At 34.7% G+C, this 16,260-nt stretch overlaps 1 protein-coding gene across 1 annotated transcript in view; it reads left to right on the plus strand.

Annotated features, from left to right (window-relative positions):
• The first annotated feature begins 582 nt into the window (after positions 1-582).
• Positions 583-16,260, plus strand: part of LOC119543428 (ovostatin homolog 2-like) — a 31,989-nt gene continuing 16,311 nt past the window's right edge. The window contains exons 1-13 of the mRNA XM_037848246.1: positions 583-636; positions 4,036-4,147; positions 5,523-5,632; positions 5,963-6,121; positions 6,832-7,059; positions 8,031-8,085; positions 8,526-8,671; positions 9,015-9,164; positions 12,726-12,896; positions 13,681-13,828; positions 14,875-14,983; positions 15,461-15,689; positions 16,068-16,197. Of these exons, the coding sequence (XP_037704174.1) occupies positions 4,105-4,147; positions 5,523-5,632; positions 5,963-6,121; positions 6,832-7,059; positions 8,031-8,085; positions 8,526-8,671; positions 9,015-9,164; positions 12,726-12,896; positions 13,681-13,828; positions 14,875-14,983; positions 15,461-15,689; positions 16,068-16,197 (1,678 nt within the window). The 5' untranslated portion in view covers positions 583-636; positions 4,036-4,104. The remainder of the gene's footprint in view (positions 637-4,035; positions 4,148-5,522; positions 5,633-5,962; positions 6,122-6,831; positions 7,060-8,030; positions 8,086-8,525; positions 8,672-9,014; positions 9,165-12,725; positions 12,897-13,680; positions 13,829-14,874; positions 14,984-15,460; positions 15,690-16,067; positions 16,198-16,260) is intronic.

The raw sequence follows: 16,260 nt of genomic DNA on the forward strand, positions 1-16,260 counted from the left end.
ATGCTTTTGGTCATTGCTTATTTAGTTTATGCCAATCCCCATATCTTTTCTATTTATTGAGTGATAAAACGAGAATTGTCTAAAATATTGACCTGTGAATACTTCAAAGTCATGAATCATCCATGTTATATTTGTATTCAAAAATATTTTCTGATGAAGAAATAGCAGCAACCAATTTTTAAAATATTTTGGTCAGAAGATTAAAATACAATTTTAAAAACTCAGTTTAATCATTAAATCTTTTTTACTGAGATTTTAGATTATTTTAGATTCTACATCACTTTGAATTTGATGGGAAAAAAAAAGCAAACAGCTGAATCCAATCCTCATAACAGATAAAAAGCCCAATTTAACCTAAATTCTGTGGGGAAGAGCACAGTAATAGATGAGAGTTCCCAACTGAATTTAGGTGGGGTGGGATATTCATGACTTCAGGATTTCACACATGTTTTCTGAAGATTATAAAATATTACTATGGTATGCCCACCCGTAACTATAAGTATACCCTCACCCACTAGGTATACCTATGGCCAACCTGTGCAAGGGAAAACCGAAATCCAGGTGTGCAGGGAATCATTTTCCTCTGGACACTGTGAGACAGACAACAATGCAATCTGTGAACAATTTATTGCACAGGTACAAACCACAATCTTTACTCTGAGAAGTTCTCTCATGTTTTTCATTACTATTTTTTCTTTGATTCCATTTATTATAAAAGGGAATTAACATTGTTTTCATTTTGTGGATAGTGGCGGTTGCAGTTAGAGAAGATGAAGGTTGAAGAGAAAATACATTTTCTCTAGGCCATGCAAATTCTTATGCACCTATAAATTTATAAGTATTTTAGAGTTTGATCTCATTGGCTGCCTTTTTTTTATATACTGCCTCAGTGGTCTCCCTGCTGCTACCTTGGAGAATCATTAATCATCCTTCAAATAAACAAATCTCTGATACTACTCTCTATGAAACCTAGAATTGCCTCTATGGGAAGCAGCTCATTTGCAAATGTCCACAATTCAGAGCATCTACTTTTATTACTTTAGACTTGCAGTTCATATTTGAAGTCACCATTTGATTTCTCCATCTGTAGCTGAATCTCTCCATCAGCTAAAAGCTCTACCAATCTCTTTGAGGATTGTCTTTGGAAGTCTAAAAATGAAATTTGTATGTACCACACAGTTTATATTTTAAGTCTGATAGTCCTGAAGTTACTCACCAAATTTGGTGACCATTCATTAGGTCAATATCAATATTTGGTAAAGACAGACATAGACCTACCTTTAGATAGGAAGTGCAGGCTTTGGAGGGTTAAGTGGAATTACACTCATTCCATTGAGTGGTTATAATGGAATGTTGTCAACCATTTTACCCAGTGATGGATGTTTATGCAGCTAATGTTTTATTTATTTTTTCCCAGTGTACCGTCTGGTGAAAACAGTCTTTATATAAATGAAAAGATATATATATGAAATATTTTATTAATTTGAAATAATATTCTTGGGGTGGGTTTCCTGAGTCAAAGTATATAAACATATTTTATATAAATATAAAATTTCAATTCTAAGAAGTATTAGCATAGTGCTGTCTAAAAGCTTTTAAACATTCAAATACCTGTCAGCAATATATGAGAATACCATATTTCTCCAATTGCTACCAGCAATATATTTTGGATAGACACAAATTTATTTTGCTTTGATTTGTATTATCTAATTACAAGTGAGTTTCAGCAGCTTCTCATATTTCTGTTATCAATTTGGATTTGTTGTTTTGAGAACTCTTGATTACCCCTTGCCTATTTTTCCCTTTTTTTTTTTTTTTTTAAAAAAAGGACCCTCTTAGATTAATATGATCATTTTCCAACCTTTTCAGGTGGTTTTATCTCACTATGAAATGGAGACTGCAATTTCTCAAATCGTTTCCTTCTGATTAGTACACCTCATCAAAAAGAAATGTTTGTTTTGTGTGGGCTTTTTTTTTTTTTTTTAATGACAAATTTTTTGACTGCCCTGAACAAATTTTCCAATCAGTCTTCTCTTGCAAACACTGGAGCCGGATGTGTTTAGTTCATCGTGACGCTGAGCCTGTAATTGAGACCACCTCATGCGTGGTCCGAGATCTGCTTGACACATCAATGGGACGCTCAGGAGCGGGGGGGTCACCCTCCGCTCCTTTGCTATTTTCTAGTGTATAGTTTTCCTTGTTCTTGTGAAATTGAAACTTTCTTTTCTTGTAAAGATTACCCTCTATCAACTAAGTAAAAAAAAATATTCAACTCTGTTAACCACTGACGTTTTGGAATTTTGGCATACCAAATTTCTAATATTTATGGGATTTTAGCCTTAGAAAAAGGTCTCCTCTGCCCCTGTGCTGTACATGTAGCCATCAGGTATCCTTTGAAGATTGCTTTTTGTTTCCCTAATCCACATAGAGTTAATTTTTGATTATATTATTTTATAATTATGATAATCTAATAGGAACAGATAAGATATTGAGGGTAATCTTAAAGATATGGGAATGTTCAGTAATGACTATGGTTTGTTAATTTTTTATTGGAAGCAATAAAGTTATATCAGGATATTTGTTTTTCTGTTCCTTTATCTGGAAATGTTTATTTTTTATTTTTTTTATTTTTTGATAAATACAGTTAATAAATTTTTTTTTAATTTTTGATTATGGTCTAAAATAAGGAATTTTGGTGTGGTCCCCCCCCCCCCAGATCAGTTGTTTGAGCTCCTGATCTTGCAAAAATTTTGTTCTTTCTCTCTTTATTCTAAATCATGCTCATAAAATTTTAGTGGTCCTTATTCTGACTTCTGCTTTTAATTGTTTTCTTTCCAATATTATTTTTGTGTTACTAAATCACATATTTTAGCTGTTATCTTATTGTTTCATTTCCTAATAATTTTTGTTTTCTATTGATCTTTTTAATATGTTCGCTACTTCTTTAGTAGCAGGTAACATTTAGTTTTACACTTTCTTTTAATCTAAGCTTAACACTATAGATTTTGATGCAAAGCATTTTTCTTTATACTAATATCCAAAGTTATTGATTTTTTATTTTCTCTTTGATTCAAGATTTTCTGAGAAACGTTTTTTCTTAATTTCAAAGCAATTAAGTTTCTTCTGGTCACTTATTATTAAAGTTGTTTGTTTAATTTGATGTAATATTTGATAGTTGAGAAGAGCAGATACTCTGGACCAGATTGCCTAGTTAGTGCCAACACCTGTCAGCTGCGTGACCCTGGGTAGGTTATATGACCTACCTGAGCTTCAGTTCACTCGTTTATATTAGGGGGTTTATAATAGGGCCTAGCTCACATGGCAGTTTTGAGGATCAAATGAATTGATGTATCTTGCTAACATTTATATTTGGAATTAATTAGCACATTTTATTTTAACATATAACTGAATTTCCATTTCTATATTTCTCTAACTATTGATGTCATTGATGAAAGATTATCTATAGAATTTACCAGGAATAGTGTTATACTGTTATATATGTGAACGATTCTCTTTTATCTGTTTTTAGTTCTTCTACAGAAGCTTAAAATACACAGACATAACCATCATTTGTCTCCCATAATCATCATCTTATCTCATGTAGTTTTTAGTTTTGCTGCTTTTTCCCTTTTTGGGGAGTGAAATTCCTGAACTTGTATTCCACACCACCGATTCAATTTTTCATGGGGTGGATGTAGCCTGTCAGTGCCTCTCAAGATGGTTTTAATTCTTGTACTCTTTTGAAATACCATTCTGCTCTGTTTTCAGCCTTTAATCTGTTCCCATCCACATCATTTCCAAGAGAATTTCCTTGAAATTTGTTAGAAATAGATTGTTTTAAATGCTTGTTTAAATTTTTCTTCCCCTTCTCTTTCTTCTTCTTTTCTTCCTCTTCAATTCTTGGGTAATTTCAATAAATTTGTGAGGAGCCATGAGAGTGGGTGGAGTTATATATCTGTGCTAAAACTGCTATATGTATATTTTAAGACTCTTGGATCCCTGATTTTTTAATTATATCATCTCTTCATTTTTTAGTTGAGAAATGGTTGTGTGTCTCAAACTGTAAATACAAAAGCCTTCCAACTCTACAGTTCTGGATTTTTCATGTCATTTTATGTCACTGCAATTGTTACAGAAATTGGGACAGGTAATGATCTTGTTTTATGGGAAACTTGGGGATAAAGGGTAGCTTAATAGAAAGAAATTTATTGAGTCAATAATATGGACAAAATACAGATCAACTCATTGCTTAAAATATAAAAATGAAGTACATTTGCCAATAGGCCAATTGGAGGTTGGTAGTAAGATTTTCTTAATAATATTCAAAATCATATTATCATGTAAATGCTGCATGCTTATATCTGCTTCTGTGCATGCATCAATCAAATGGAGATGCTTTCCTCTAAAGCAGTGGAGCTAAGCTAATAAATTAGCTGAACACAGAGTATCTCTTTTTAACTTTATGTTAAACCATTGTTAAGCAATTTCTCAGGGCCTAATCTTTGATTTAATACAAGGATTCACAAACTGTATCTTAAGTACCAAATCCAGCTCCCTGCCTATTTATGTTAAGTCAGGTTTTAATGAAACACAGCCACACTCATTTGTTTACCTTGCTATAGAGATATAACAAAGTTGAGCATTGCAGCAGCCACTCAGGGACCATGTGGCCCAAAGCCTAGAATATTAATTATCAGAACTTTTACAGAAAAAGTTTGACAACCAATGTTCGAACACAACTGGTAACATTTGCAATTACAGAAGTTATTGTGAGAAATTTACACAATGGCATGTAGCAGTGTTCAATAAATATTTGTTAAAAGAATAAAAAGTAAAAGAGAAATGAAAGAGAAAAAGAAAAAGATTTGGAGTAGGGAAACCAGATAATCACCGTTATTTCTGATTACTTAAAAAGAGCTTGGTTTATATGTATAAAATGCTTTATATAAATATTCTTGATCAATATTGTGATGGCATTCATAATGTGTTAGTTTGTGCCATTTATGATGTTGTTGAAAGTAGTTTAGCTAGATATGTTTTACTCTGCTTATCTACTTTCTTTGTTGCTATCACATGGCATTTTTATTTCCTTTGTGATCAGAAATTTTTCAATTCTGGTAAAAGTCCAAATACATAGTTATTTGGCAGACTCGAGAAAGATTTCAGAAAGTGAAATCTTACAGTTGAGATGTCCATGATGTTCTGCATCATCAAGAAGTATCACAAGCCAGAACTGAGAAGAGTGGCAGGAACAAGGAACTAAAGAGGTTTACTACCACTTCTAATTCTAATATTTTCACATTGATTGCATTATTCAGTTTGAAATAAACTACTAACCCCAGATAGATGCAGAGCTCCCTGGAAGCTTCTTTAAAGCATCCACAACTCCCTTTCACTGTAGAACAAGAATATAACTCTGTGTATAGAAGTTTGCACATGTACCCTAAGCTATTTGTTGTTGTTGTTTTAAATTCTTGATCAAATGTTTACATTCTGCCCTGACATTTCACCTTTTCTTACAGGTGTGCAGATCAGTGAAAAGACCTCTATTTCTATTAGTCAAATACTTGGGAGTGTGAAGTTTGAGAACATGGACACTTTCTATAGAAGAGGAATTACTTATTTTGGAACTGTAGGTTTGACTGGAGAAATATATATTCCCATTTCATTTTTTTGGACTATAGATTGTCTTCTGGAAATTTCTAGACACTTTTTTCCTGGTTTCCTAATACATAGTTAGCATTACTATGTCTGATCTGATGAAAAAGTTCTAGGATGAGTGACAGTGACAGATAAAATTATAGCTGTTTTCACATTATATATTTATTTTAAAGAGCATCTTTCTGTCAGAATTTAAGAAAATCATAATTAAGTGATGATGTCTATAAATAGAAAATTCTTGCTCTGTAGGAACTTGAAAATTTTGTGTGTTAAGAATATTAATGCTTCCTTTCTCATACAGCTTAAATTTTCCGGTCCTAATGATGTACCGTTGGTAAACAAGTTATTGCAGTTGGAGCTCAGTGACAAATTTATAGGAAATTACACCACAGATGAGAATGGTGAAGCTCAGTTTTATATTAACACTTCAGGTATATTCGATCCAGAGTTCACCCTGAAAGTAAGTTTCAAAGAGTTGATGAAAACAAATCCACCAAGGGCTTGAATGTTAGGAATTTTTAACATTAGGAACCTCTTAAAACATAACTTGTGCTGTGAATATATTTTAACACAATTTTAAAATTTATGGTATTTTATGTAACTTGCTTATTTGTGAAGTACTATATGAGAATTTGTATTCAAGAGGATGAGACGCTAATAGTCTATTGAAGTCTATTAAAGTCTATTTAATAGTCTGTTAAAGTTGTGATGAATTCTCTAACAACTACTATTCTCTGAGGAACCAGAATTACCTCATACATATGATTTGGCTTTCTCCCTTAGATCATTTTATGCATAGATAGGGGAGATACTGTGATTTCTGTCTTTCTGCTACTTAAACAGAATTTTACAGTTAAACGAATTTTTCAGTATTCGGATGTAACTGATGTAAATGGGGCTTAAAACCAATTCTCTGACTTCATTTAGAAAGTAAAAATAATACATTGTAGGTCTGAGGAAGCATTCATATAATCATAGCCATGATTTGTATACAAAAATGAGGAGCGTGCTATTATGGTTTTTACCTCTAATAACATAATGTGGAAATGTCAGCCTCAAGCTAAGATTCCTCTCTGCCTTGAGGAAGTCAGAAGCCTTTCATTCTGTAGTAATTACTTCTTTGGGAGGTATTTACAGTCTAAGATCCTTCGCTTTCCTTTTTTATGTCAGGCCACATATGTTCGACCTAAGAGCTGCTATCCTTACAGCTGGTTGACGCCTGAGTATTCGGATGCTTATTTCTACGTCAAACGCTTTTACTCCCGAACCAATAGCTTCCTGAAGATTGTCCAAGAATCAAAGCAGCTTAGCTGCAATCAGCAGAAGAATGTTACTGTGCTTTACTCCCTAAACAGGGAAGCATACGCAGATGATTCAAAAGTAATCTTCTTCTATTTGGTAAGTCTCAGTTGGTGACTTCTTGGAATCTGTCTGATTGGATGTATGTGTAGCACAATTGTTTAGAAAGGAATACATCAGTCACACCATGTAAATCTAAGTGAGCTCAGCCTTCTTACCTCGATGGTGAATACTATCTGATCCCTTTAAAACGCACACCCACAAACATGCAGAAAGATCTAAGCAATATCAGTTTCCTCTAAGGTTGAAAAAATGCCATGTAAAGCATGCTATTTTCAGCATTCCATTTTAATTCATATTAAGTATTTACTACCCTTCAAGATAGTAAAATATTAGGCAGATACCAAAAAATAAAGTGGAAGCCTGATTTTGATAAGCAAAATAAAAAATTAGCCCTTTTGTTTTGGCCCTATATTTATCACATTTGGCACATTGAAGAGTAGAAAGATACAGAAAATTGGAAATTAACACATTCCTACTTTGAATCCCACCCTCCCTCCTATTTCTTTTACAAGCTAGTTGGTCTTGTGCAGGTTGTTTAAACTCTCTAAGCCTTAGCTTTCTCAGCTGTATATGTGTAGATGGAAATAATAAGACAACCCCTTCAGAAAATACCGTATGTCAAGTGCTGTTATAAGGGCTTCGTATGTATTAACTCATTCAGTCCTCACCACAGCCTAAGAATAGCCCCATTTTACAGATAATGGAACAAACACAAAGAGGTGAAAATTATCTGAGGTCACAGAGCTAATGAATACATAAAAGGCAGATTTGAAGCCAGCAATCTGGACGAATTCAGAGCCTTAGACACCACCTCACTCAGAGCATTGCACATTGTTCACAAGTTTCTTGCACATAATAGACTCTCAAATTGTAGTCACTTTTCCTGTTCTCTTTCAAGTTGTTCATAGTCCATTTTTAATACTTGTTTGTGGAGGCTCCCTTATCCTATGGAGTAAAATTATCATTAGTGATATTAACATAGATTGTGTTTTCTGTGTTCTGCATAGATAATGGTGAGAGGAGCTGTCTTCCTTAGTGGACAAAAGGAAATCAGAAACACAGGTGTGTATAACACATTTATTTTGTAATATGTGCTCCACCTTTTTTTTTTTCTTTATTAAGGAAATATTATGGTGAAATAGTCAAGAGGGTAGAAAAAACATTTTAACATTTTGATTTGTGGATGGAGGGCAACAGTTATTTTGGCCTGGGGTAAGCTACTAAATATTCTGATGAAGGAGATTTTAACCTGTTTCTATTATTTCCAGGTTATCAGATATATTATACGAAAGTGATATCCAAAAACCGAATGTTTTCATGGCCTAAATTATGCAATCTTCATTATTTGGATATGCAGTTCCTGTTGTTTAATTCATTTGCCTTTAAAATAGTGCCCAAATTATTCTTTCTATTCATAATTCATTCTTGTTTGTCTGAGTGTACCCAATGGTCCAGGAAATTTTGAGCATTGCGTCTGCTGATGACATCTGCTTTTTACACAGCCTGGAATGGAAACTTCTCATTCCGTATTGACATCAGTGCTGATCTGGCGCCTGTGGCTGTCATGTTTGTCTACACTCTTCACCCCAGTGGGGAAATTGTGGCCGACAGTGTCAGATTTCAGGTGGACAAGTGCTTTAAAAACAAGGTGATGCTACTTCTATTTGTGATCTGCCCCTAGCGAGAGGGGATAAAAAGTTTGCTCTCTGTTGTCTCTTTCTCATCTGACTAGTATAATAAGCTTTACATGGTAGCCTCACAATATAGGTTGACATAATTAAATTACTAGGGGATAGAAGAACCACCAAACAGATTGAATAACCTTTGGCAGCAATGAGGATCCTGAGATGAGAGGAGGGCTGAGGGTGAGAGTGGACAGAGGAGATATAGGTACAGAAATATATAAGGATTTATTTGGGAAATATTGAATATCTTCCAATTATCTTTATACAGATTTACTTCTACTCTCATTCCTTCCTTCTGCACTTCAGGTTAGCCTAACGTTCTCCAAGGAGCAGGGGCTACCTGGCTCCAATGTTAATCTCCATCTTCAAGCAGCTGCTAATTCATTCTGTGCCCTCAGAGCTGTGGATAAAAGTGTTCTGCTGCTGAAATCGGAACAAGAGCTGTCAGCTGAAAGCGTAAGTTCCCTGAAGTCTTCATGTTTCTCATTTTTTGTGGATTCCTGCAAGTACTCTTCAGATAATGTGTTTATTTGAAATGGAACATGTGGAAAATACCAAATGTTTTCTTACTTTCCCTCTTCTTGGGTCACATACTGAATTACTTTACTTGGCTGACCCACTGCTCGTAACAATACAGAGTTCCATAAATAATTAGACTTGGTTAGGAATAAATACAACAACAATAAATACGACAATAGATACTGAAACCTAGGATCAAAAGAAATCTCTGTTTTAAAGGATACTTAGTGTCTAAGGTTATTATCTCTTAACGGAATTTACATTTTCATAAGCATGTCCAGACCAGCAATTCCAGAATTTCATATCAAAATTATATCAGTTAATAAGATAGTTATTCTTCATTGTTAATACAAATATGTAAGTAACTATTGACATTTTGATCATATTTAAATCTAGGTTCAATAATTATAACATTTTTTCCTGATTATTAAAAGGACACCTGTGTATATTAATTTACTCAGGCTGCTGTAACAAATTACTACAAACAGAGTGGCTTGAAATAACAGAAATTTATTGTCTCACAGTCCAGGGGGTTGTAAGCTCCAAGTCCCAGGGTCAGCAGGGCTCTGAACCCTGTAGGGAGAACCCTTCCTTGCTTCTTCTAGCTCCTGGTTTGCCGGTCGTCCTTGGGATTCCTTGGCTTGTAGATTGATCATGCCACCTCTGCCTCCATCTTCACATGGCCTTTTTTCTCAGTGTCTTTTCCTCTTAGAAGGATGCAAGTCATGTTAGTTAAAGGCCAACTCACCTCCTGCATGACCTCCCATTAACTTAACTAATAACATCTGCAACGACCTTATTTCCAAATAAGGTCATATTTTTAGGTACCAGAGATTAGGACTTTGGCATATATTTTGGGGGGACACAACTCCACCCATAACACTTTGTATTGTCAGACTGTGCAAAATATACAAAGGTGTAAGGGATGAAACTTTTTAAATCACCTATGATCTTCACACTTAGGCTTCTTTACGTTTTTACTTCTCGGGAGAGAAAATTGAAATCTCACTGCTTTTAAAACTAACACTCAATAGTAGTCTAGTTGTAAATATAAAGCTAGAAAATTGATTAATATTTGGTAACCATGAATCATGACCTAAACTATGTATCACTTTTCTCAATGTAAAACTTAAATGCATTTAAGTTTCACTTTAGAGGGAACTGAGATGTTCTAACTGATTTCAGAATCTGGAGATGCACCAACAAATAAATAAAGACAGATTTATCTATAAATGTGGAATATCTGTATATATATGTTTATCTTTTTGTCCAGGAGTTTCGTGGTTCCAAAGTAAATCGCCTCTGCTCATTCTTCCTGCAACAAAAAGTGGTGAGGTCTTAGGAAAACTGCCTTGCAGAAAAATCCTCAAGGAATCACAAATAGGAAGTTTCAGAGGCATTTTACCAGATAAGAAGATTCAAGTGTCTCAAAATTTGATACCAGAGCCCAAAAATATTTTCCTTGTTTATTATCTATTCCAGCTCAAATGTGTATCCAGCCATATTAACATTAAATCAAGTGTAAATCAATATAAATGCTATGCAAATGAATGCATTTTTAATTCTCCCCATTCATATGTTTAAGTTTTAGTTTGAAATAATTTTAAAAGGTGCAAGAATTATATAGCCAACTCCCATGCACCCTATACTCAGATCCAAAAATTTTTAACATTTTGCCACCTTTTTTTATTTCTCTCTTTTTCCCCGTCTCTCTGCCCTTTCTCCCACATATGTATGTATGTATATAGTTTTTCTGAACTATTTGAGATTAAGTTACCTATATTATGGTATTTTACCCGTCAATATTTCAGAGTTCATTTCCCAAAAGCAAGGGCATTCTCTTATATAACTGTAATAAAGTTTTCAAATTCAGGACATTTAACATTGATTCAATACTTTTGATCTAACCTACCAACCATATTCAGTTTTTGTCAGTCATCCTCTTTACTGCATTTTTTTTTCCTTTAAGACAAGATCCAGGCCAAAGTTCATAGTGCATTTAATACCCATGTCACTTTAGTTTCCTTTAATCTAGATCAGAGGCTTCCTTTGTCTTTTATAAAATTGGAGTTTTTTAAGAACACAGACCAGTTCTTTAATAAACGTTCCTCATTTTAGGTTTGTCCAATCCTTCTCACATTTAGGTGGAGGATACCTCATGAGTGAAGTTGTGTGCTTCTCAGGGTATCACATGTGAAGCACACAATTCCCATCTGCCCATCATTGATGATGATAATTTTGATCACTCAAGCAAGATATTTTCATCTGTCTTCATTGGATAATTTTCCCCCTTGAACTAAAAAGCAGTTTATGCTTATTAAGACTGTGTCCATCTCTGCTTCATGAATTTGTTCCTTTGTTTATTATCTATTAACTTACTTTTGCAGAGAAGTTTCATCAGCTGAAATGTTTACATTTTCATTTTCTATTTTCTTCTTATAGCAGATTTTTATGAAGAAAATTTATGTTTTTTTCTAATTCTTGGCATTTTGTGACAGTATTCCTAGACAAAGAGTGCCCTTTTCTCTTATTTTAGCACAGTGTGACTTCTCTGATGCAAAATATTGGGGGTGGGGGAAATGGGGGTGGAGGAGAGAGTGGCATGTATTATTCCTCTATTGTTTCTTCAGTGTCCTTTATTTTCCCCTTTTATATCCATCCTTCCTTTCAGTGGCTCTGTCCTGAAGGGTCACCACACCTCCTCTGTTACTATCTTATTTTTTGCAGTTATCCATGATATTTGAAATTTGCCACCTCCCACCTATTCACTCTCAAGCCAACTTTCCCTGTAGCTGGGACTGGGAGTGATCACATACCAGGATGGTGCTTGGGCTTTGTGTTTTGGCACTGTATTTGGACTTTCTTTTGTCTGTAGTTGATTTATAATTGAGGGGCTCCACCACTGTTTTTTTCATGTAGTCACTTAAGCCTTCCTTCTCCAGCTTTCCACACCCTCAGCTTTTCAGCAGCAACAGGACCTCTGTTGGAATTTGGTGTTTATTTCTCTACTAACAATTAATTTGAAGTCCACAGTATTCTCTGTCTCCTAGAAATGCTTGAGATATAGTCATGGATCCTATTATTCTTTTTGTTGATTTTATGTTTTCTTTAAAAGGATATTTGAGAAGATTTGGAATCAAGCAGCTGCCATTATGCCATTATTAGACCTGGAAGTTTTAGCATTATAATTTCAATGAATTATTTGTGCACTAATCGTAAATTAATTAATGATCTCCAGGTAATCCTTTGCTCACATTCTCCCCTAAATCCTGCACCAAAGCTGAAAACAGTTGTGAACGTGACTTTGACTGCGTAAAACAAAATTGAAGGTTTCCTTTTTTGGAAGGATGAGATGGCTCAAAAGTATTGGTTCAGATACTGTGGTCATGGTCTTAAAGAAGAAAACAGGAAAGGATGGTTATAGCACAAAGTTTGCCAATTTTGTAATTATGAAAGGAGTGCTTAAAATCACTGGGAACCCTATGATTTTTCTCATAGGTTTACAGTCTGCTTCCAAAAACGGAACTGTTTGGTTATTTCTATCATGGCCTTAACCTTGATGATGAAAAGCTAGATCCTTGCATTCCTCAGAAGGATATGTTTTATAATGGTTTGTATTATACGCCTGTAAGCAATTATGGTGATGGAGACATTCGTAATATTGTCAGGGTGAGTTCACTAAAGATTTTAGAAAATATCTCGTTTCAATTTTAATTTTAGTTCTACATTATGCATATCTATGTTTTATTGATTATGTAGTTTTCTTCCTATTCTTTGAGCTTGGTATCTGTAATCTGCTAATAGAGCACTCAGCAACTGTCTTATAAAGAGGAGTTATTAATTTTTCTTGATTTTTTTGTTTTCATTGGAAATAAATTATGTGGCTAGAATTATAAAATGCCATGTTAGAAAATGAGACAGCCTTCAGTTCTAATAAATCTCATGTGGAAGTAGTCAAATCAAGAGTCTCAACATAGTTCTGGGCTCCATATGTAGCTAGGTTATCAATTAGGTAAGCTAATTAAAGACACGGGCTTATAAGAAATGGGGCGTAGATCAAACAAACTTTAGTACATATCCCAGCTCTCCACTTTACTGGCTGAGTATTGTGTGTATATGTGTGTGTATATATATCTGATATTAATTAGAGTAATGAAAGTGTATATCTCGTAAGTAATTTTCCCTTTAGCATTAAATAGGGCATTATGTAGATTGCTTAGCAAAATGCTAGCACATAATGTGTTAGATAAATCATACCAATTATCATTTTTCCTCTAAATTAGGAATATTCCATAAATCAAATAGAGGTGTCTTGACTTCTAGAATCTCAGAACCCTTGCAAGCACAGGAGATGTGTGTATTTAGCCATTACAATATAGCTGATAGGACTTTTTTGGCTTTTGTGGGAAAAGAATGCTCAACAGCTTTTGTTTGTTTGTTTCTTCCTTTGAAGGATATGGGTCTGAAAGTCTTTACCAATCTCCACTACCAGAAACCAGAAGTATGTGCAGTGGAGAGAAGGCTGCCATTTGCTAGGCCCTTACCTCTAATAAAAGCAGGAGGATATGCCCTGACGCAGAGTATCTCATCTAGAACAGCAGGTGGATAATCTTGACTTTTACATCTGGGGGATGGCACAAGGATTTGTGGAACTGGACATATTTCAGATAAAACTATACAGAACTGAGATTTTACATGTGAATTATATCCTGATTTTGGCTACAATTAGACACCCTGCAGTTGAACAAAGCAGGATAAGGCAGGCTATAAATGGTTTTGACTGGAAGGATTAATTTGCTTCTTGTATGAGAGGAAGTTTATTTTTATTGGCAGAACACAATTTTAGAAGTGTATGGGAGCAAACAATGTGAGGAGATATGAGAGGAAGGTTGTCTTAGCCTACCAAGGCTGCTATATCAAAATACCATGAACTGCTTGGCTTCAGCAACAGGAATTTATTGGCTCACAATTTGCAGGCCTGAAATACAAAATCAAGGTATCGGCAGGCCACACCTTCTCTGAAATCTGTAGCATCCTGGTGGGAAGATTTAGGAGACATCAGAAACAACACCGACATTGAAACCTTGTGGTGAGGATATCATGGGGGAGATGGTGCACAGTAAGAAGAAAAGAGGACCTAAGTTCAGTTTAGGTGTTCTGGAAGTTAACAATTGTGTCTATTTTAAAACGACAGAGTGATGAACAGTATCAGATGTAGCCTAGAGACCAAACAAGCAAAAGAAAGTGTTCATGAGAATTAGCAGTAGCAATGTCATTGGAAACTTTAGCATAAGTCATGTTACCATAGTGGAATCGACAGATGGAAGAATGTCAGATGAGAAACTCGATTAGTGAATAGGCACAAATTTCTCTAAATTTGGCTGTGGAGGAGCAATGCTGGCTGGATATTTGTTACTTTGCCTTGTTTCTGGTTTTGTTTTTATCATGGGAAATATCTGAGCATGGAAATGGTGATGCCCAGGTTGAGATGTTCATTTATTGGCTGTGAGCCCCAGGAGTAAATCTCTATATTGCTTTACACTGAGGCACATCAAGAATGTACAGTTAAAGACCTTGCATATAGGTGTGTGGCCTTGAGACATGTATTTTTATCCTCTATAAATAAAGCATTTGTCTTTTCTTTTAGCTTTGGGAGTCCACAATGATATGTCTACATCTGCAGAAAAGGCTTTTATAAAGGAAACAGTAAGAACAAACTTTCCAGAGTCATGGATATGGACCCTCCTCGCTGTCAAGTGAGTTTACAACACACTTTTCTCTCTTATGTATCTTTATTTCTATTTTCTTTTTGTTTTTCTTTCTTTACTTTTATTCCCAGGAAAATAGAGCAGTAAAATAATTGTAAAATATATAATTCCATTCATTTGTATGCATTCATCGTACCTTTGGTTTTATTTTTTTTTAATCTAACATTGTTTTTCTCTTCACCAGGTGTTTCTCATCTATTTATTCCATGCATATAGATGCTAACTGCCTCAATTTTAAAAAGCACAATTATTTAAAGAAACATGAAAATTTTAAATGTGGTCTTTTTAAAATAAAATTTTACAGAAATTCAGCTATCAAGATTTCTATTTAATGCCCTACCCAGGCACTGTAACTCATTTTAACCTGCAGCTTATACTTTTTGCTTACTTTCCTTTGCTTTGGAGTAAATTTCGGTTCTTGATTAAGAGAAGGAAACGCGTTTTACCATTAATCTCTCTGTGCAGTTCCTCAGGTTCAGCAGATCTTTCATTCTCCATCCCTGGTACTATAACCCAGTGGGAGGCAAATGGCTTCTGTGTGAATGGTGATGTTGGATTTGGCATTTCATCAACAGTTTCTCTGGAAGTCTTTCAGCCATTCTTTGTTGAACTTTCCTTACCCTTTTCAGTTGTTCGAAATGAACAATCTGATTTGATTGTCAGTGTCTTCAACTACCTGAATACATGTGTAGAGGTATGTTAAATCTTTAGATCTGGAGACAAAAATCTAACAAGGCCAAAAGATTCCTTAATATTTCTTTGTATATTGCTGTATTCTCATGTATTCTCAAATGCAAACTGGACTACAAAGTGAAGGGCATGATGCCATGTTCCTCACTCAGAAACAATTGCTTTAATTCCCAGCAACAGTATAAATACTCCTTTGAGAATGATATTTCACAACGATGTACATTCTACTGTATTTATTGTCTTGTGAGAAGAGTCATTTGGTATGTTTTACTTTGTTGACTTAAAAAAAATAGATAAAGCAGAGTTTTCTCAAGATGGGCAGAAGGACAATAACAGAAAAGTACTTAGAGAGCCACCTGCATTGCAATGCTTGTTCCTTCAGATTTCTGTTCAGCTGGAAGCATCGGAGGACTATGAGGCAAATAGCAACACTCCACAAAACAATGACGGTGAGATTGTACAAGCTGGAGAGAGAAAAACATATGTCTGGACTATTTTACCTAAGAAATTGGGTAAGTAACTGTATGTATATGCCAGTCTCATGGGAAGCCCACCCATTTTTACTGCCTCTACTT

This window comes from Choloepus didactylus, chromosome 8, assembly GCF_015220235.1.
Source record: "Choloepus didactylus isolate mChoDid1 chromosome 8, mChoDid1.pri, whole genome shotgun sequence".
NCBI lineage: Eukaryota > Metazoa > Chordata > Mammalia > Pilosa > Megalonychidae > Choloepus > Choloepus didactylus.